The sequence below is a fragment of the Mobula hypostoma genome, chromosome 26, assembly GCF_963921235.1.
Source record: "Mobula hypostoma chromosome 26, sMobHyp1.1, whole genome shotgun sequence".
NCBI classification, from domain to species: Eukaryota; Metazoa; Chordata; class Chondrichthyes; order Myliobatiformes; family Myliobatidae; genus Mobula; species Mobula hypostoma.
The window spans coordinates 9,990,881-10,012,298 of NC_086122.1; the positions used below are offsets into that span (position 1 = coordinate 9,990,881).

General features: G+C 43.7%; 1 protein-coding gene across 1 annotated transcript in view; it reads right to left on the minus strand.

The window, feature by feature from the left end:
• The window catches only part of LOC134338053 (glycoprotein endo-alpha-1,2-mannosidase-like protein), a 71,042-nt gene extending 59,711 nt beyond the window's left edge, over window positions 1-11,331 (minus strand). The window contains exon 1 of the mRNA XM_063033579.1: window positions 10,233-11,331. Within this exon, the coding sequence (XP_062889649.1) occupies window positions 10,233-10,728 (496 nt within the window). The 5' untranslated portion in view covers window positions 10,729-11,331. The remainder of the gene's footprint in view (window positions 1-10,232) is intronic.
• Between the last annotated feature and the right edge of the window lie 10,087 nt (window positions 11,332-21,418).

Below are 21,418 nucleotides of genomic sequence, written 5' to 3' on the forward strand. Positions count from 1 at the left end.
TTTTTAGGATTGTAGGATTGGTTTTAGAGACAGAGAAGGTAGTTAGGGTTTAAGGACAGAGATGTTGGGGAGTTAGAGGTTACCAGAGTCTAGATCTAAACCAATTTCCCCCGGGATCAATAAAGTATGACTATGACTATGACTATCTCCTCTCCCTTCTTAAATGGCTGCAACATGGACATGGGATGAAAAATTCCATGGACAGATCAGGGGCCAGCAGCGATTTTTGTGGACAAAGACCAGCGAGGATGAGGGCTGATGTCCCCCAGGTCAGTGGGTCCTGGGATCCGGAGACTGGAGGCACAAGGGTTGGTGACCCCGAAGGCCTGGAGTCTGGGGTCCCGTCATCGGCCAGTTCCAGGGCTGATTACTGAAGATCAAAGCCCGAAGGTTGATTTCAAGTTTGGACGTCGAGGCCCAATGCCCGAGGCCCTAGGGCTGCGAGTCCACTGGGGAAGTTGGATGTTTAATATCTGCGAGTCCTTGGTTTTCTGTTGTGTTGTTGCTGCCTCTCTGTTGTTGCTGCTTGTGTGGTTCTGCTGAACATTGTGGGCACACTCTGCTGGCACCGCAATGTGTGGCAGCACCCACTGGCAGTCTTCAGCACATCTTGAGGTTGTGATAGTTGTTCACACAGATGATACATTTCACTGCATGTGTCAAGATTCAAGATTGTTTAATGTAATTTCTAGTATACAAGTGTAAAGGAGAATTAAATAATTGTTACTCCAGTGCAGCACAAAAAAAGCAACATAGGGAGCACAATAATAAAAAGATCTCAATAAATATAAATACACAAGGTATATACATAAAGTGAAATCAGGTACAGGAGTGTTTGTACGCAAGGTGACTCTGACATGAAATGATAAAGTAGTGGTGGTTGGGGGTGTGGCGGGATGGATTAGTGGCTAGAGGTGTTGATCAGCCTTACTGCTTGGGGAAAGTAACCATTTTCGAGTCTGGTGGTCCTGGCATGGATGCCATGAAACCTCTTCCCTAATGGGAGCGGGCCAAACAGTCATAGAGTATTTCAATGTACATGTGATAAATAAATCTGAATCTGATTTCAAGTTACAAAATTAGGCTTCTGGGGAAACTGTGGAGACGGTACAATAGGTATTTTAGTTTTCAGGAAAGCTACAATGAATGAATTAGTATTGGATCCCCATCCTTTTCGAAATTAACTCACTCATGAGGTGAGGTGATAGCCTCCGTCAGTCAGAGATGACCATACATATTGCATCCTTGCTGTCTAGATACGCAAGCCATGGCAGGATGATATGGAGAGCTAGCTGTAGCCCATGTAGCGAGCTCGCCCTCTCCGTGCATCTGATGAACCCAAAGGAATGGCGGAGACTGATACAGTTTGGTACCAGCAGCACCCTGGGAGTTGCCAGCCAGCAATGAACTCAATGTAGGGACTCCAGCTCCAGATATTTCCCCTCAGGATTTACTCCCGAAGCCTTCCCCATGAGTGGGCATAGCCGCAAGGGAGCAGAGGTTTGAGATCAGGGTTTTCCTTCTCCTAGGTAAGCTGACAACCGTGGCTGACGAGCCCCATCAGCCCGAAACAACCGGTTTTAAGGTGCCAATAACCTACCTTTGCCACTTCTCCAGTCAGTAGAACCAGGGCCTAATAGCTAAGCTACATGTGAAGGACAGGAGCTGGACCTGGTTGTCAGAGGCTATCAGACTCACCCATAAGAATGGTATATTGAGCACACACGCAAGGCATAGAAGGCTATGTACAAATAGCTGGTAAACTGAATTAGATCAGATTTACTAATATTAATGAGAATTAATATTAACTACAAATGCTGGAAATCTGTAACAAAAACAAAAATGTTGGGAAAGTCAGGCAGCATTGGTGTAAAGAAAACCAATGAAAACTTTGAGTGTGTGCTCATTATAGAAAGGGCTTGTTAGTCAGTATGGGCATGGTGGGCCAAAGGCCTTGTTTCTATTCACTATGACACTACGGAACTATACAAATGTGTACTTTCATATATTTAATCCAATATAAACTTTGTATTCGATTAGTAGGGAGATGCAAGGAGCCAGGGAGACTTAAGGGATCATTTGACAGCAAGGTTTAAAATTATTAGCAGATTTTAAAGAGAAAATATTAATGACGCCTATCAAAAATCTTGATGGGAAATAAATAGCAACTCATACAAAATGCTGGAGGAATTCGGCAGGTCAGGCGGCATCTTTGGAGTGAAACGAACGGTCAACATTTTGGGCTGAGGCCCTTTATCATGTGTTTTTATACAGTGGGTTATGATGATTTAGAAGGCACACCTGAAAGAGTGGTGGAAGCTTATTTCACAGCGGCTTTCTGAAAGAAAAATAGTGCAAGAATACCAGAGGGAAAATAAAGGTAGGTTCGAGGGAGTAATCAGTCAGATCTGTCAAAGTTAGTAAAACAATGCGGGGAAAACAGCACCTTCTACTTCTATCATAAAATTAAATTTCATCTCGAAGATACACACTATCGATGATGTATTTTTGTATCCATCTCTTTTGATGACACCATCATCAAATTTCAGGGTTGCAAGATTCCAGTTGTTTATATTCCTGTTCTTTTTGTGCCTTGCCATCTTCGAGTTAGCATTCTTCACTAATTCTTAGTGATATGCTCTACCAGTCTTCCTGAGACTACTCGCACTATTGGTAATCCACTCAGTACACAAGTGCTACATTAAACTACGGTGCTCTCGTTCCATCATTCTCCCATTATTACTTCATTATTGTCCGCGCTGATTTCTCCAGAAGTCCATTTGACTGTTGAAGATTTGGACCTGAAGTTGTGCAAAATGAAATCCCATTCTTTGGCAGAGTGCCTGAGATAATCTTTTGCAAACTGTAGCTCATTAGGTGTTTTTATTTCCCCCTGTCTGGTTTCATGTAATTAATCACAATTCAGCAAGTGGCGTTATGCAGTTGGCTCACCTTTGGGGAAATTGGATAGTAATTAGTCAAAAGTGAACAGTCCTCCCCTGCCAAGTAAACAAAATGGTGTCGAGACATTCATACAGCTGAATTGAGCTTTAATGATTTAGCGTACATTTTCTACAAAGATCGACTGAGTGACTTGTTCTGCATGAAGAAAGAACCTCCAAAATGTTTTCCTATCATTTCTTGGCCACATGAATCTTTTATAGCATTTCTTTGTAATAATTCTTCATGCCGTTCCAATTTTCCTGTCATTCCCCAGTCTTCCATTCATACAATTATGTTCTGCATTCTTATTGCTTATTTGGCTTACCGTCATCCAGCTTGTGATTTATGTTGCTCTGTGCTTATTTCAGAATCAGAATCAGGTTTAATATCACTGGCACATAATGTAAGATTTGCTGTTTTTGCAGCAGCGATACATAATAATAAAAAGTATAAATTACAGTCAGTATAAAAAATGAGAAAATTAAATTAAACAATAGCGCAAAGAGAGGGGAAAAAATACCACGGAGGAGTTAATGGATACCTGGTCCATTCAGAAATCTGATGGCAGAGAGGAGGAAGCTGTTCCTGAAATGTTGAGTGTATACCTTCAGGCTCCTGTACTTGAAGACGCAAGACACAGGAGGAGAACTAGGCTATTCAGCCCATCGAGCCTGCTCCGCCATTCCAGCATGGCTGATTTATTATCTCTCCTGACCCCATTTTTGTGCCTTCTCCCTGTAACCTTTGACACTCTGATTAATCATGAACCTATTAACTTCCACTTTAAATATTCCCAAAGACTTGGCCTGCACAGCCGTCTGTGGCAATGAATTCCACAGATTCATCACCCTCTGGCTAAAGAAATTTTTCCTCATCTCTGTTTTAAGTGGATGTCCTCTGGTCCAAAACTCCTCTACGATAGGAAACATCCTCTCCACATCCACTCTACCTAAGCCTTTCAATATTCAATAGTTTTAATGAGATCCCCCACATTCTTCTAAACTCCAATAAATACAGGCCGAGCTCCATCAGATGATCCTCATATGTTAACCCTTTCATTCCTGGGATCAATCTCTTGAACAACTCCAATGCTAGCACATACTTTCTTAGCTAAGGGGCCTAAAACTGCTGACAATACTCCAAGTGCTCTCTGCTTGATGCCTTAAAAAACCTCAGCATTACATGCTTAATTTTGTATTCTATCCCTTTCTAAATGAATGCTCACTTTGTATTTGCCTTCCTTAACACTGACACAATCTGCCAGATAACCTTTAGGGAATCTTGCATGGAACATGAAGATTCCCAAGTCCCTTTGCATCTTTGATTTTTGAATTTTCTCCTCACTTAGAAAATAGTCCACACCTTTATTCCTTCTACCAAGTTGCATGACCATGTCCATCCCTATACTATATTCCATCTGCCACTTTTTTGCCCATTGTCCCAATCGGCCTAAGTCCGTCTGGAGACACACTACTTCATTAACACAACCTGCCCCTCCATCTATCTCCATATGCCCACAAAATTGGTCATGAAGCCATCAATTCCTTCATCCAAATCACTGACATATGACATGAAAAGAAGTGGTCCCTACACCAACCCCTGTGGCAAACCACTACTCACTGGCAGCCAACCAGAAAATGCCCCATTTATTCCCACTCTTTGCCTCCTGCCAGTCTGCCAATCTTCTATCCATTCTAGTATATTTCCCGTAATACCATGGGCTCACATCTTGTTAAGTAGCCTCACGTGTGGCACCTTATCAAAGAGTATGATTGTCATCCTTTTGAAGCAGATGGGAAGCTCCAACTGCAGTAACCAGAGATTGAAGTTGTCCTTGAATACTCCTGCCAGCTGGTTGGCATTCATTTTCAGAGCCCTATCAGGTGCACCATCAGGGCCTGATACCTTACGTGGGTTCACCCTCCTGAAAGATGTTCTGACATGAGCCTCCAAGACTGAGATCACAGGGTCACCAGGTGCTGCATGGACTTGCACAGATGTTATTTTATTCTCCCTTTCAAACTGTGCATAAAAGGGGTTGAGTTTGTTTGGGAGTGAAGCAACACAACAATTCATGGCATTTGGTTTCGCTTTGTAGGAAGTAGTGGTCTGCAAACTCTGCCAGAGCCCCCTCTAATCTAAACTGGAATTGTTTTTTTGACTTAAAATAGTCTTCCTTATATCATACCTGGACTTCTTGTATGGTTCTACAGTCTTGAATGTCACAGATCTCGCCCTCAGCAGATGACAAATCTCCTAGTTCATGCAAGGCTTTTCGTTTGGGCATGTCTTGAAGGCACATACTCTTCCGAACAGGCCTTGATGAAATTGGTGACAACTGTAGCGTATTCTGTCAGACTCGAAGATGAATCCCTGAATACTGTCCATTGTACTGACTCAAAGCAGTCCTCCGTCGACCACACCTTCTTGGCCCTCACCACTGATGCTGCAGTTTTTAGCCTCTGCCTATACGCTGGGAGCTGAAGTAGAGCCGGGTGATCGGACTTTCTAAAGTGCGGGCATCGGCAGGGTCCGTAAGCGTTCTTGATGGTGGTAAAACAGCGGTCAAGTATGTTGGCTCTCCTAGTTCAGCAGATGACACGTTGGTGGTATGTGCTTAAGTGTTGGTTCCCTCTGCATTCTCAATAAATCCATATCTCAGAGGGTCAGTGGCGTGCTGAAAATCACCAAATAAGGTAACAAAAAATGCCCTTTGCTGTTTTTGTTTGCACAGTGAGCTACCCTTTGGAGCTGAATCTGTGCAGCACGTACAATTTCTGTCACATTTATACAACCTCTGAGTTTTAGAATCAGATTTACTAGCACTGACATGCTGTGTGTTGGGAAACTTGTTGTTTTACGGCAGCAGTACATAAAATATGCTATAAATTACAATAAGAAATATATGTGTAAATTAAGTATGTAAAAAAAGAGCAAAAATGCTGAGGTAGTGCTCATAGGTTCATCGACTGTTCAGAAATCTGATGGCAGAGGGGAAGAAGCTATTTCTGAAATGTTGAGTGTGTGTCTTTGGATCTATACTAATTCCACATCAAACAGGACTTTCTCTTATCGTCTACTTGGTGGGTTTTAAGCATTTATGGTTATATAATTTGTTATATGGTAGCAATGAGAAGAGGGCTTGTCCTGGGCGATGGGCTTCCTTAATGATGGATGCTGCCTTTTTAAGGAATCGTCTTTTGAAGATGTCCTCGATGCTGGGGAGGCCAGTCCCCATGATGGAGCTGCAGATTTTACAAATCATGTGCACTTATACTTCTTCAGCTAAATAATCTTTTCAAATGTCTATTTCATACGGTGAAGCCACTACAGAATGCAACACACATCAAAGTTGCTGGTGAACGCAGCAGGCCAGGCAGCATCTGTAGGAAGAGGTGCAGTCGACGTACAGATGCTGCCTGGCCTGCTGCGTTCACCAGCAACTTTGATGGGTGTTGCTTGAATTTCCAGCATCTGCAGAATTCCTGTTGTCCACTACAGAATGCATCAGTTTTTACCGGATTATGTAAAGCTTCACATCTTATGAATCCGTAGATTTCTACAGCGTGAGGCAAGTCTTATATCTCATGTTTGCTGTCTTTACGTCAATACTGGTGCAGCAGTTGGTATTGTTATTTGCTTTCAGGTTGGCAGAACTTTGTGACTGATTCTTACTTATGGTTTGCCATACCTTTTCCTGTTTAACCAGTCCATGTTGCTCACAAATTAGGGACATTTAAGAAACTTTTAGATAGGCACATGGATGATAGAAAATTAGAGGGCCAAGTAGGAGGGAAGGGCTAGGTTGGTCTTAGAGTAGGTTAAAAAGTTGGCGCAACATAGTGAACCGAAGGGCGTGTACTCTGATGTCGTGTGCCCTGCAGGCCTTTGCGGCTTGCCCTATAAAGCTGATCTTCTATTTTTTCCCCGAGCACCTGTATTTGCTGTTAGCTTAGCTAGAGCCGTTAAGCCCCTGTGCTCTCGCTTTAATCTTGTCAAGTTAATTGCGACTGGCACACGTTTCCCACATGCTATGATTATTTAAAGAGGCCCTTTGTTTAGTGCCTGAGCGGAGTCATTGTATTGGCATGAATGATTTGTCTCACAGTGACGCTCAGTCATTCCTCCAAGGATTTGTTAGTATTCCTATGTCTATCCTCTTGTTTCCACCTCTACATGGGGATTCCGCCGTCCCTGCACTCCTGGGTCGAGTTGTCCGCCACTCCTGCTTGAGTTGGTGGCAGCAACCCCCACAGCAGAGAAAGCCTGCCCTTCCTCCACACTTGAGTCCAGTCCTGCGAGCGCACACCGTGACATGTGCTGTAACGTTCTATATCATACTCCAATCCCATCAAATATTCTGTGACCTGTGCTGACCCTTGATGCTCAAATATTTTTAGAAAAATCAAGACAGCCAAGTTCCACACTGGTTGAGTTTCCATTATGCACTGTCACTGATAGACACGCAGCCTTGAGCCATTGGCAAATTCCAGTTCAGACAAATTCTCAATTCTTACTCAGCTGATGTCTCATTGTGTCTGCCTTGTCAAACAAATGTAACCAGTTAATTGGTAACAACAGCTATAGTTGTTTTTCAACTAACAAATCAAAACTCATGTTCTACCAACTTTTGGACTAATAGTAGTAGTAGGCAGCCGTCGATCCCAGAGGATCATTGGTTTTCGCCTCTGGTGGACTGTGTCCTCTCCAGGGCACAAGCCTGGGCGGGAAGATTTGAAGAACCGGCTGTTGCCCATGCAGCAAGTTCGCCTCTCCACGCCACTGATGTAGTCCAAGCGCTGATACAGCTTGGCACCAGTGTCGTCGCAGAGGTTGCCAGAGTGAAGTTGGAGTAATACTGTATTCCATATCAACCACAAGATATTTTTTCTTATTGTGCACTTTTTTTGGGGGTTTTAGGAAGTATTTATGATTATATAGTTTGCTGTTGTTAGACCAGTTACTACTGCTACCGCACACTCTGGCTACCTGGGTTCAACCACGGCCTTGGGTACCGACTGTGTAAAGTTTTGATGTTCTACCTGTGACTGCGTGGGTTTCCGCCCGCGTGCTCTGATTTCCTCCCACATCCGAAAGATTGGTAGGTTAATTACCTGCTTTAAACTGCCCCTAGGTAAGCGGGTAAGATATTGAGTTGTTGGACATGTGAGAGAGGTAACTGGGAAACAGGACTGATGGGAAAGCATCAAGAGCTGCCATTTACTCGATGGGCTGAATGTCCACCTCCTATATACTGAGGAACTAAGAGAAATGTATGGCCGTTCATTCTCAGCTTACAGCCTGCTGAGTACTGACTTTGATTACCTGGAACTCCACACACTGGGCTTCCTTGAGTTCCCAGGTTTGTTGGTCAATCAGGGAAATACCAGTCGAGAAACTGCTCTACACGTTAAAAGAAGGGAACTTTCCTTCCATTTAATATCTCACTTAGAATTGAATCACTCCACCGTGGCAGCCAATGTTGCTGCTCAAAATTGAGACTGCCAGTGTTAGTGAGCTGGTTGTCACATGTTTTATTCAGCAATACAGCATAGTAAAGCTGGCCTCGATCCAGGACTTATATGCATCTAGAGTCAAGAAGCGAGCAAGCAGCATGATTGTAGACCCTTCACACCCTGGCCATCACCTGTTCCAACTCCTTCCTTTTGGTAGGTGCTTTAGATCACAGTATGCCAGGACAAATAGGTACAAGAACAGTTTCTTTCTGTATGCCATCAGTCTTATGAACACTTGAATTTCAGTCTATTATAAACCGTCCACCTGTACATACAAAGGTATACCTCATTGTATATAGTTCACGATTATTTGCACTATTGTTTTGTTTGCTTTTTGATTCTGTACAGCGAGAGCTCAGGGAAACCGGCATCAAATTCCCTGTATGTGTCCACATACTTGGCGATAATAAAGGATTCTGATTCTGATTCTAAAAGGCCCTTCCAGTTTCATGTGACTAACTAACCAACTTTCCCATAGGTTTTGGAATGTGGGAGGAAACAGGAACACCCAGAGGAAACCCACATGCTCACAGGATGAACGTACTAACTCCTTACAGACAGCAGAGGAAATGAACCCTAGTCGCTGTGCAGCACATTCTGGCTGAACGAGCCCACACCACCCAATTTCCCCGCGTGACTGATAAACCCGCTGGTCCACACATGTTCTTTTGCAATGTGTGCTGCTGCTCACACCTCCGCGACGTTTACTCCTCTCTCCGCAGCACTGAGGACCCAATTTCGTTCTGCATTCGCTTGCTTTTATCGTTTGCACGATTTTGCTCTCTCTCTCTCTCTCTCTCTCTCCCTCTCTCTGCATATTGGGTGTTGGCCTTTCTTTGAACTGGGTTCTTTCGGGTTCCTTGCTTTGCGGCTGCCCGTAAGCAGGCAAATCTCAAGGTTGTATAATCTATAGATAACGTTGATAATAAATGTACTTTGAACTACTTGCTACTTATGAGATACATTTGGAAGTTTGCCCTGCGGTTTTATAGACACTCGGATGTCGCAAAGCTATTGAATTTAACACACTTTTGCCACTGCGTGCGGCTCCCTTGCTTTATTTAAGCTGCCATGAGCCTTCATTCTGATTTCCCTCACATTCTGCCCCACTGCCTCCTGCGCAGGTTTGATGTGATCCCCAAGAGCCCGGCTATGAATGACAAGGGACGACCTTATTTGTGAAAATGGATTTTACATCCAACAGGGTGGCTCCCCCTGACACCCTACTCCGGGCACATTGGGCCAGGAGGTCCCAACCTGTTCCTGAAATAGAATCCTTGCTGTTGCAGAAGCAATGTCTGGGAAAAAGCCACTGGAACACATGGATCAGAACGTTTCCACAATTAATATTGGTTATTGATTGCTTTAAAGTTTCTTCAACAAGTCACGGAGTCAAAGTACAGAAACCGATACTTCGTCCCATCCAGTCCATGCCAAACCATTTAAACGGCCTGAGGTCTTTTTTTGGAGAGAGACCTTAATCTCCACTCTTAAGTATTTTCTTAAACTCTACCACAAAAGTCCAACTACTTTATCAGGCTGATTGGGGGGGGGGAGGGAATGTTAAACATGAGCAACTACTTCTCCAAGCCAAAGTAATTATAGACCGCCCATTCTCCGCTCTCTGTATCTTCATTTAGGAAACTTACTGTACATGGTATTTCTCTACACCACGTACATCCCAGTACAAATAGCATAATCCAACGAGCTAGGGTTAACTGTCCACCTGTTAGTTACGACGCTTCACTTGAAAGCCCCCCTGCCCTCTCTTACCGACAGCGGCAGCTCGAAGCTGCTTCATGTGTTCCTGTATGATGCGGGGGTCTCTGGAGCTGTAAGGTCCCAACTCGGGGTAGAAGCTGGAGCCGATATCCTCGGGCGGGCTGTGCCTGCCCTTCGGGTAGCCCGCGGCCACCTTCGGGTCCCAGTGGGGCACCAGCGCGTGGTCCCAGTGCACGAACCTGCCGTCCAACTCCGGACTGCCGTACCAGCCATAGTAAAATATGTGGAGGTCGTGGTTGGCGGCGGGGTAGGTCCCCAGGTGGGTGTCGCTCGCTTTGGTGACAGTGGGAGGCAGCATCAGGATGGCTTTGGCGGCGGTGGGCCGCCTGGTGTCCAGCGTCTCCGCCAAGGGCATCAAGCGGAGCCTGGGGCCGGGGTCCCCGTCCCTGTCGCTCGGTTTCAGGGTCTTCAAGCCCACCAGAGTGCCGAAAATGAAGAGCGTGAAGAGCGACAGGGCGATGCAGGTCTTCCTACGGAACCTCCCCATGCCAGCCTCCTTTTGTCTTGCGGTGTGCTGTTTCTCCCTGGGCACGGCCAGAAGCTCCGAGCGAGCCCTTCTCTATGTCACCAGGCGACGCCGCATCAGCGCTCAGTCACCAGATCAGGTCAATATCCCCGGGCCACTGGCAACCACAGCATTCCCGCAGTCCCATCTGCCACCCTCTTCCCGCACGGATGATTTCCTCAGTGCGAGACTTTACCTTCCCACGGAGGCCGCCGATCGCATCCAATCTGCGGGAGGGACGTCCATCACACACAATGCATCTCCCCCCGCCCAGCCCGCAGTTCCCGTTCAATGCAACCCATTTGCAGAACCGCTATCACCCCCCTACACCGCTTCCGCGCCAGGCTTGCAGCGGCTGATCTCAACCCTGGCCGCTTGTCGGATAGACTTGGGAGGGGGAGCCTGGCCCTCGGCGACCCCTCCTGCTGCTTTCCGACTGACTGCTTGGAGGTGAGGCGGAATCCCCTGCAAAAGCAGACGGCGCCCTAGTCGAGGAAGTGGGTTGTAGCCCCCCCGTTCACCACATCCTGTGAACCCCCGTGAAGAGGATTTAAAACAAATCTCTCGTCCTTTGAAATAAAACCGCGAAGCAATGAAGCAGGACAGCCAGATTTTATTTTCCTTTAATGTGACGTTTAAACAAACGATTTAACATTTAACTAACAACTGAACTTTAATAAATGGTTAAATTTGATTAAAATGATCGACTTGCGCTCTTTGAGACCTGCAGGTGTCTGACACGGAATTTTAAAGTTGGGGAGTGCTGACAATCTGAAAACAAAAAAAAACACGATGCTGAAGATTTGAAAAGAGAAAATGCTGGACAAATACTCTTCAGTTCGGGAGGCATCTGTGGAAAGAGAAAATAGTTAAAAGGACACGTGCTCTTTTTTAACACAGGTTTTTGTGCACAGAGTGGTAAGTGTTGAAATGCGTTGCCGGGGGTGGTGGTATAGACAGACACATTTAGGACATTTAAGAGATTCGTGGTTGAAAGAAAAATGGAGGCCTATGAGGGCGTGAAGGGTTAGATTGATCTATGAGTAGGTTAGGTCAGCACAATATCGTGGACTAAAGGGCGTGCACTGTATTTTAATGTTTTATGTTCTTTGTTCTCTGCTGGGGTAGGTAGTGGAGAAGGTGGCAGACTGGGGTTGTTGATGGAACTGAGGGAATATTTCTATTAGGGTGAGACTTGTTGGCCTATTTGGCTATTGAAGGGCCAGTTAAATCATATTAAACCCTCCAACTCATCCTGAACATTGGGGGCAGAGTCTCACCCTATCAGGGAAATTTGCTGGCCTTTCCCACCTTGACTACGTAGCACAAGTTGTTTCTCTCTTGGAGACACAAGCGATTCGGCAGATGCTGGAAATCTTGAGTATTCCACACAAAGTGCTGGAGGAACTGAGCAAGTCAGACAATGGAGGGGGATAAACCGTTGACGTTTTGGACTGTAGTTCAGATGAAGGGTCTCTGACCAAAACATTGACTATTGTTCCCCTTCTAATGCCTGACCCTGCAGAGTTCCTTCAGTGCTGTTTCTCTCTCTACTCATCTGAAGAAGAGACCTGGTCCTGAATCATTAGGTGTTTCTGTGTCCATGGATGCTGCCTGACCTGATGAGTGTTTCCAGAATCTTCTGACTATTTCCATTCTCATCTTTGACACCCTTCACCAGAGGCATCGAGTCTCGCTCTGCATGTACTTCCTTAGCCTCTCCACTATCCCCTGAGAGACCAAGTTCTAATGCTCCCTTCTTAGGTTGGGTATCACTTGTTTTTATTTGACTGCCTGCTGTGACGTATCATGCTGAAGACAAGCGTTGCCCTGGATGAAGCTTTGAAGTTTCCTGAGTGTGTTGGCGAGCATATCCGCTGCACTCTATTGTCCCATTGATTGGAACAGAAAGCTAAAACTGGAAAGGGTTGTGCAGGAGCTGCCGATTCCCTGTTTCTCTTTACCCCATTTCACTATACTGATCCCAAATGATGAAGAAATTCCCATTTCTATTTTGGGAGCTTTTCAATAATTTGTCTTTATATGCACTGGTCATATTAGTCCCATGCTAGTTATTTTAAGTTAGCCCCCAATTTATCCTAGTTTGATATTTTGTACATTTGGTGGGTATTCTTTAAGTTTTTTAAAAATACATTTAGAACAGAGAGCACAGTACACCCTGATGTTGTGCCAAACTTTTAACCTACTCTAAGATCAATCTAACCCATCCCTTCTACAGAGTCCTGCATTTTCCTATCATCCATCTGCTTCTTAAATGCCCCTAATGTATCTGCCCCTAAAAAATCTGTAGCAGGTGTTCCAGTCACCCACCACTCTTTGTGTAACAAAAGTTACCTCTGACATCCCCCCCTGTACTTTATTCTAGTCACCTTAAAACTATGCCCTTCATTGTAGCTATTTCCTCTCTGGGAAAAAGTCTCTGGCTATCCACTCGATCTATGTCTCCTTTATGATCTAACAAGTCATCTCCCATCCCCCTTCACTCCCTAGCTCACTCAGCCTTTCTTCATAAGATATGCTCTCTTATCCAGGCAGCATTCTGGTAAATTGGAAGACGTACAGGTTGTAAGTTGTGGACCTGCTACGTTGGCACCAGAAGCATGGCGTCGCTTGCCTGCAGCACGTCCTTGCACTGTGCTGTTCGTTGATGCAAACAACACGCTTCACTGCACGTTTCGATGTACAAATAGAACCAAACTTCATCTTCTTCATCATCATGCTTTGTGGAAAGGTTCAAAACTTCTGACAGGAAAAGAATTGTCTTATCCTTAGATACTCTACATGGTGGAATATTACAAATACCTGGGGATATGAATTGACAATAAACTAGACTGGTCAAAGAACATTGAGGCTGTCTACAAGAAGGGTCAGAGCCATCTCTAATTCCTGAGGAGACTGAGGTCCTTTAACATCTGCCGGACGATGCTGAGGATGTTCTACAAGTCTGTGGTGGCCAGTGCTATCATGTTTGCTGTTGTGTGCTGGGGCAGCAGGCTGAGGGTAGCAGACACCAACAGAATCAACAAACTCAATCGTAAGGCCAGTGATGTTGTGGGGATGGAACTGGACTCTCTGACAGTGGTGTCTGAAAAGAGGATGCTGTCTAAGTTGCATGCCATCTTGGACAATGTTTCCCATCCACTACATAATGTACTGGTTGGGCACAGGAGTACATTCAGCCAGAGACTCATTCCACCGAGATGTAACACAGAGCGTCATAGGAAGTCATTCCTGCCTGTGGCCATCAAACTTTACAACTCCTCCCTTGGAGGGTCAGACTCCCTGAGCCAATAGGCTGGTCCTGGACTTATTTCCTGGCATAAATTACATATTACTATTTAATTATTTATGGTTTTACTACTATTTAATTATTTATGGTGCAACTGTAACGAAAACCAATTTCCCCCCGGGATCAATAAAGTATGACTATGACTATAGATGTATGATAGTTAATTGTTAAATAACAACCTTTTTTCTACATCCCCCTACAAGATGAAATATCCATTCATGTTCAATCTATCAAGACTCTTACACACTTCAATCAAGTTGCCTCTCACTCTTATAAATTCTGTCGCAGCTGTACTCTACAAGGAGACCTCAGAAGAATCATTTATTATAATTGTTTAATCTTCTGAATGACCCAAGTGAGATTTGTTGATTGTGCAGAAACATATTTTTGATGATGATAATGCAGCACAGTGTAACTCAGGATTTTCATTAAACATATTTTAAGAATGTTTTACTGTTCTCAGGAGGCAAAGGTTTTCAAAGAAGGTTTTAGTGTGATAATGTTTGGGCTATTCCCATAAAACATTATGCTTTCAAATCTGGAAATTTTACATCCTAGTGGTTGAAAGCTATTAATCTTACATGTCCATTTTTGTAGCATGGGAAGGACGTGATGGGCCTGGAAATTCTTGGGCAAATTTGCTTTGGGTATGGGCCCATCTCAGCAGAGTCTGGCAGTGGATGACGTCCCTTGTGAAAGCCCTTCACATATTTTACTTCAAATTGGGTGCCATTGTGTGGAAGAGTGTGAAGGAAAGCTTCAGGCTGGTCCAGGATTGGGGGCTGTGGGAGAGACAAGGAGGGATAGTCAAAGTCAGGGCACGGACCATGGTTGGGGAGGGAAGGCTAAAGATTCAGATTTGGTGGAGTGCTGATTAGAAACTTGAAGAACAGGGGTGCGATTGGGAGGTGAAACAGTTGTATGTGATAGGGGTTCTGATGAGTGAAAGGAATGAAGAGGTGAAGGAGAACCGAAAGGAGAGGTGGCAAGTAAGGAGATTTATTTGTGGAATTCTTAGCCCCAGTTAGAATCAGCTGGGAGCAGCAGCAATAGACCATTGCAACTCTGCGAACTGCATAAGTCAATGTGAATCTGACTTTAAATTATGTTGTCAGCACAACCGTGACCTCATTTGATTGAAGTTCCTGATTCATTCCGGAATGGGTTGTAATTGCATTTCACTTTGGGAGTAATCAATTTTCCTTTGCATTTGTGTAAGATTTCTGGACCATGTTTTTAATTCCAGAAACAAGAGTCCCATTTATTATCATGACATATGATGTGAAATTAGTAGTTTTGTGCAGCAGTGCGATGCAAAGACATAAAAATTTATACATTACAAAGATAAATAAATAATGCAATAAATAGAATAATGAGGTAGTACTCATGGGTTCGTGGACCATTCAGAAAATCTGATTGTGGATCTTCAGACTCCTGCACCTTCTCCTTGATAGCGATAGTGAGAAGAGAGCATGTCTTGAATGGGAGGGTCCTTAATGACGGATGTTGCTTTCTTGAGTTACCAAACTCCTTGTATATAACTCTGACAAAATGGAATGCCTTTCTCAGTGACCTTATATTCTGCTTTTTCTTATTTTATAGTTTATTTAGGATGGAATAATCCAGCTAAGTGCTAAACTTTTTATGAGGCCACTGTATTTGCTGAGAGATAAATCTCCTCAGTTGAAGCAAATTGGCTTTGATGTATTAATAGTTATTAATAGTAGTCCTTTGGCTTCCTGTTGATCTCACCAGAATCGTTTATTTTTAATAGCTTGCTTTTTCTCTGCAGTGGCCAACTGAGGCAAGTGGGGCTTGCATTAAGCTGACAAATGGATGTTTCTACCAGCTATAATTTGGATTCGGCTGACAACTCTCAGGGCCTATGACTAATGAAACTTTCATTGCCTTTAAATCTTCATACCAAATAGCTTTATTTGATTTTGAAAGAAAGGTATCTCATTTGCTTTGCCTTTTTTAAACCAAAGTTATGAAAAGACATTTTGGTACCCACCCCATGGCAACTTTTCAGAGGTAATGAGGAAGGTCAGATTCGGAGCATGGCGGATCAGTCAAAACTGGATATTTTAAATTTATTTTTGTTTAGCAATACAATACAGAATAAGCCCTTCTAGACCTTTGAGCTGCACCGCCCAGAAACTTCTGACACCCTGATTTAACCCTAACCTAGTCAAGGGACAATTTACAATGACCAGTTAATCTATCTGTTATGTCTTTGGACTGTGGGAGGAAACCAGAGGATCTGGAGAAAACCTATGCATTCCACAGGGAGGACGTACGGACTCCGTATAGATGATGCCGGGATTGAACTCCAAATTCCGATGCCTCGAGCTGTAACAGCATCACACTAACCACTACACGACCATGGCATCCCTCTTAAGGTTTCTATAAAGCTGTCAGTTGGTTGGATAGGGTAATTGGTAACTGTGGTGAGTACTTTACCATTTAAAGCAAGGAGGCAAAATGTAAATAGATATGAATATATTTCTTTGTATTTATAATATGAATCTCATCTTCAAAATTGACATAAGCTGGATTCTGGAGGAACAAAGAATCTACTGATGAACACAGAGAGTGAAGAGTTACACACACACACACACACATACAAAATGTTGGAGGAACTCAGTAGGTCTGGCAGCATCTTTGCAGGGGAATAAACAGCCAACACGTCGGTTCAAGACCCTTTATCGGGACATGTTCAGAGGGTCAAACAGCTTTTGTGGGGAGAAAGGATCAGGTACAGGGTTTCGACCCCAGGTGTTGAAAATTCATTTCCCCTCACAGCTACAGCTGGACCTTGTGGATTCTCCCAGAAGGTTGTTTCTTGCTTCAAATCAAAGGGGTTTGTCGTGGGATTTTAGATGCCGTCAATTAGAAATCTCATGAGAATTGGAGGGAAAAGGAAGAAGAAAGATATCCTGAGGGGAGTGGAATAAGACTATAAGACATAGAGGCAAAATTATTCCATTTTGTCCATTGAATATGCTCTGCCATTCAATCGTGGCTGATTTATTTTCTATTTCCACCTCAATTCTGCTGCCGTCTCCCTGTAACGTTTGATGCTCTTACTAATCAAGAACCCATCAACCTCCGTTTTAAAGATACTCAATGACCTGTCCTCCATAGCCATCTGTGACAATGAAGAAGAATTGACTGAAACACCAATACACTGGCCTAAGTGATCTAACTCGATAATGCACATATGCATGATGGCTTGCTTCCATGCTACAGATTCCGTGCAATTCTATACAATTGATCTAATAAAAGCTGCTATGTTACCACGTGATTGAGCTGTGTAAGCATCACATACTTGCTATTTTCACTTCAGGGTGTGGATAAAATATTTCCAGTGCTGATGTAAACAGCTTTACTGTTCTCGGTCTTCACTTGCTACTACAGCAATACTTAGCTACCATTTTATTGGATCAACGGCTGGTTTCTGACTTATCTCAAAGGTTAAACTGAGCTGCAGCCTCCAGTATCCCTGGTACATATGAGGTACAAACACTCATTTGCAGGGAATGAAGACTCTCTTCCTCAGGAACACTATTTGACGGTGCGCATTGAGAGATATTTGCGTAAAATCAAACAATGTAACAGACAGTTTTTGTTCGCACAGTTAGTATGTAAATATCATGCTAATTTATGTAAAGCTTATGTAGCAGAACTAATTTTCAATGCATATTTGTTCTTCATTATTTCTTATAGTAGTTTCGCAGTAGAATCCCTTGCAAGAACAGCAATGACCATAAAGGTCAGTCTGGCATTCCTAGGTTAAATCACCCATACTTGGATGTCAGCCAACATTTACCTTAGATAGATTCGCATGGAACGGAGACAGTCTGCATTTTTTCAGTTTACTCAATTTTGTGCTGCACAATGCAGCTACCAATTGCCCATTCCCCATTAAGGGATTTGCAGGTTTTCTGACCGTAAAATAACATTTTTGCAGTTTGTGAACAGATAATCTATGGTATACACAAGAGATTCTGCAGGCACTGGAAATCTTGAGCAGCGCACAAAATATTGGAGGAACTCAAAGGCCAAGCATCATCTGTGGAGAGGAGGTTTTTGGGCCCGTTGCAGGGCTTTGGTCCAAAAGGTCTCCTCTCCACAGATGCCAGTTGACCTATTGAGTTTCTCCAGCATTTAGTAAGTGTTAATCTATGGTATGTTTGGCAGTTCAAACAATGGGAGGCATTTGAAGCATTGGATTCACTGTGACTTTACGCAATTTACACCAGGGGTTCCCAACCAGGGGTTCACGGACCCCTCAGTTAGTGGTAAGGCTCCGTGGCATAAAAAAGGTTGGGAACCTCAGATCTACAGTAATGGAGTGTAATACAGCAGTAGTGGAGCGTGTATCAAGCTTCAAGTTCTTTGGTGTCCATATTTCCGAGGATCTCACCTGGTCCCTGAACTCCTCCATCCTGATCAAAAGGGCGCAACAGCACCCTTATGTCCTGCAGAGCATCAAGAAAGCTCACCTCTGTCCCAGGATACTGATGGACTTTTACAGTTGTACCGTTGAGAGCATACTCACCAACTGCATCTCAGTGTGGTATGGCAATTGTCCTATATCAGACCGCAAAGCACTCCAGCGTGTGGTGAAAACTGCCCAGTGGATTATCGGCACCCAATTGCTCACCATTGAGAACATCTACCATGAACGCTGCCTGGGCAGGGCGAAAAGCATTATCAAGGATGCATCTCACCCTAACCGTGGACTATTTACTCTTCTCCCAACCGGTAGGCGCTACAGAAGCCTCCGTTCCTGCACCAGCAGGCTCAGGAAGAGCTTCTTCCCTTAGACTGTGACCCTGCTGAACCTCTCATCACAGCGCTAAGCAGTATTGCACCCATATTGTCCTGTCTCAGTACTTTTATATTTGTGTGCTGTAGCATTTACTTTTTATTTGCAGTTATTTTGTAAATAACACTATTCTTTGCATTTCTGGTCAGATGCCAACTGCATTTCATTGGCTTTGTATCTGTACTCGGCACAATGGCAATAAAGTTGAATCTAATCTAAATTGATGGTTAGTCACCGATTTGAAGGCAAGTGTTAAAAGACTGCAACAACCAGGTCATGTTACGAATCTTGGCTCTTCTCCCCATGATAGGCTCATCTCACTCTTAGAGGGATGCAGTAAGATAGCAGTTATATGTGGAGTCATGAGTTCAGATCCCACCATGGCAGCTAGGAATATAGGAGTGTATGCTGAGGAACTAACTGAAGCTCGGTGTTACCACCGCAAAAGCTCCGTTAGGAAGGACAATAGAACATAAAACATAGAAATCTGCAGTATATTACAGGCCCATAATGTTGTGCCAACCATGTAACCTACCCCAGAAGCTGCCTAGAATTTACCTAGCGGATAGCCCTCTATTTTTCTAAGCTCCATATACCTGTCTAAGAGGCTCTTAAAAGACCCTGTTGTATCTGCTTCCACCACTGCCGCCAGCAGTGCATTATCCGCACCCACAACACTCTGTGTGAAAAACGTACCCCTGACATCCCCTCAGTACTTATTTCCAAGCACCTTAGAACTAGGCCCTCTTGTGCTAGCCATCTCAGCCCACATGATCAACGTCCCTCATCATCTTATACACCTCATTCAGGTCACCTCTCATCCTCCGTCGCTCCAAGGAGAAAAGGCCAAGTTCACTCAACCTATTCTCATAAACTACACCCTCTAATCCAGGCAAGAGCCTTGTAAATCTCCTCTGCACTCTCTATAGGAAAGACTATAGAACATAAAACAGCGCAGCCCTTTACCCTTAGTGTTGTGCTTGTTGGGGCATATTCTAGAGTTGTGGAATAGAACAAATATTAATTTCAACAACAGCCAGTCTTCAGACCTGAATGTAGATTGTATTTAAAATGCAGCTTAGAACAATGATGTTCTTGGAGCCTCAGACTGGAATCGACTGCAAGCCATTGACCTCAGATGTCTGAATATGCAAAACGCAGCTCAGAGACAGCAGCGATTAGCATTCAATTTAAGGTGTCTGGAGTGCTGGTGTGAAGATCTAGGTGTTTGGAAATTATATGTAACTCAAAAGAAGCATTATAAATGCATTGTAACTATAGAAATTGTCTTGTTACCTTTGATCTTTAGCATATAAAAATGTGATGTAGTTTTGGGTCAGGAAGCCTCTCTCCAGAGTGTCTCCAAATGCTGTCAGCTTGTGTGTGCTGAATAAAGGCTTTTATACCACCAGCTGTGTGTCTCAAGTTGACAATCACAACAGTGCTGACCTTTTAATCTGCTCTGAGGTCAATCTAACACCTCCATTTTTCATTCCATATTTAACTATAGTCTAGGGTCCTGCTTTGGCTGGAACCCAAGGGGCTGGGCTCTGGATATCAGCCTCTTAAATATTTCATGTGCACATTTTTAAGGAGGAACCATATGGCACAGTAGCAGGATGTATTAAATTGATGCTACAATGAATATGTAGAGAAACATGTCCTGATGGCATTTAATGTCCTGTCTGTCTGTCTGTCTAGGTACCATATCCGAAGCGGATGTTCGTGACCATGGTTTTCCATATAGAACTATCCCTCTTTCTTTGGATGACTTCCAATTCCTGATGGGTAGCCACCTGGCTAGGCTTTTGGTGTACATAAGCTGAGGTCTTCCTCTAGGTTTGCTCCCCTTGATCTTCCAGAGAGTATCATCTTTCTGCATGATGTGTCCTAGGAATCTGAGTTGTCTTTCTCTTATTGTTGGTATGAGTGATCGAACTGCTTGGGCTCTTCTGAGAACTTCTTCATTTGATGTGTGTGTGGTCCATGATATTTTTAACCTTCTCCTGTAGAACCATAATTCAGCTGCTTCTAGTCTCTTTTCCATTGCTGGGGAAATGGTCCAGCATTCACTTCCATAAGTCAGGATAGAATAAATGTAGCACTGCAGTATTCTGTTTTAGTGTACGTGCTCATCTTTCTGTCTGTTAATATGGTCTTCATTCTCTGGAAGGCTTCCTTTGCCATTGCTATTCTGTATTTGATATCTGTGTTGCACCTGCCGTCACTTGTTATTAGGCTGCCAAGATATCTGAATTTAATCTCCACATTATGAATAAAGTGTATTTTTGGAAAAAAAAATTCAAATCATTATATTTCTTTAAATTGCTTTTAAAGTTAAATTTCTTTGAATTTAAATTCATTAAATTGCAGCTGCCATCAGGAAGGAAGGAGGTACAGGAGCCTCAGAACCCATTCCACTAAATTCAGGAACATTTATTGCCCTTCAACTATCAGGCTGTTGAACCAGAGGGGATAACTTCACACAACTTTACTCCCCGCAACACTGAATTGTTCCCTCAGCCTAC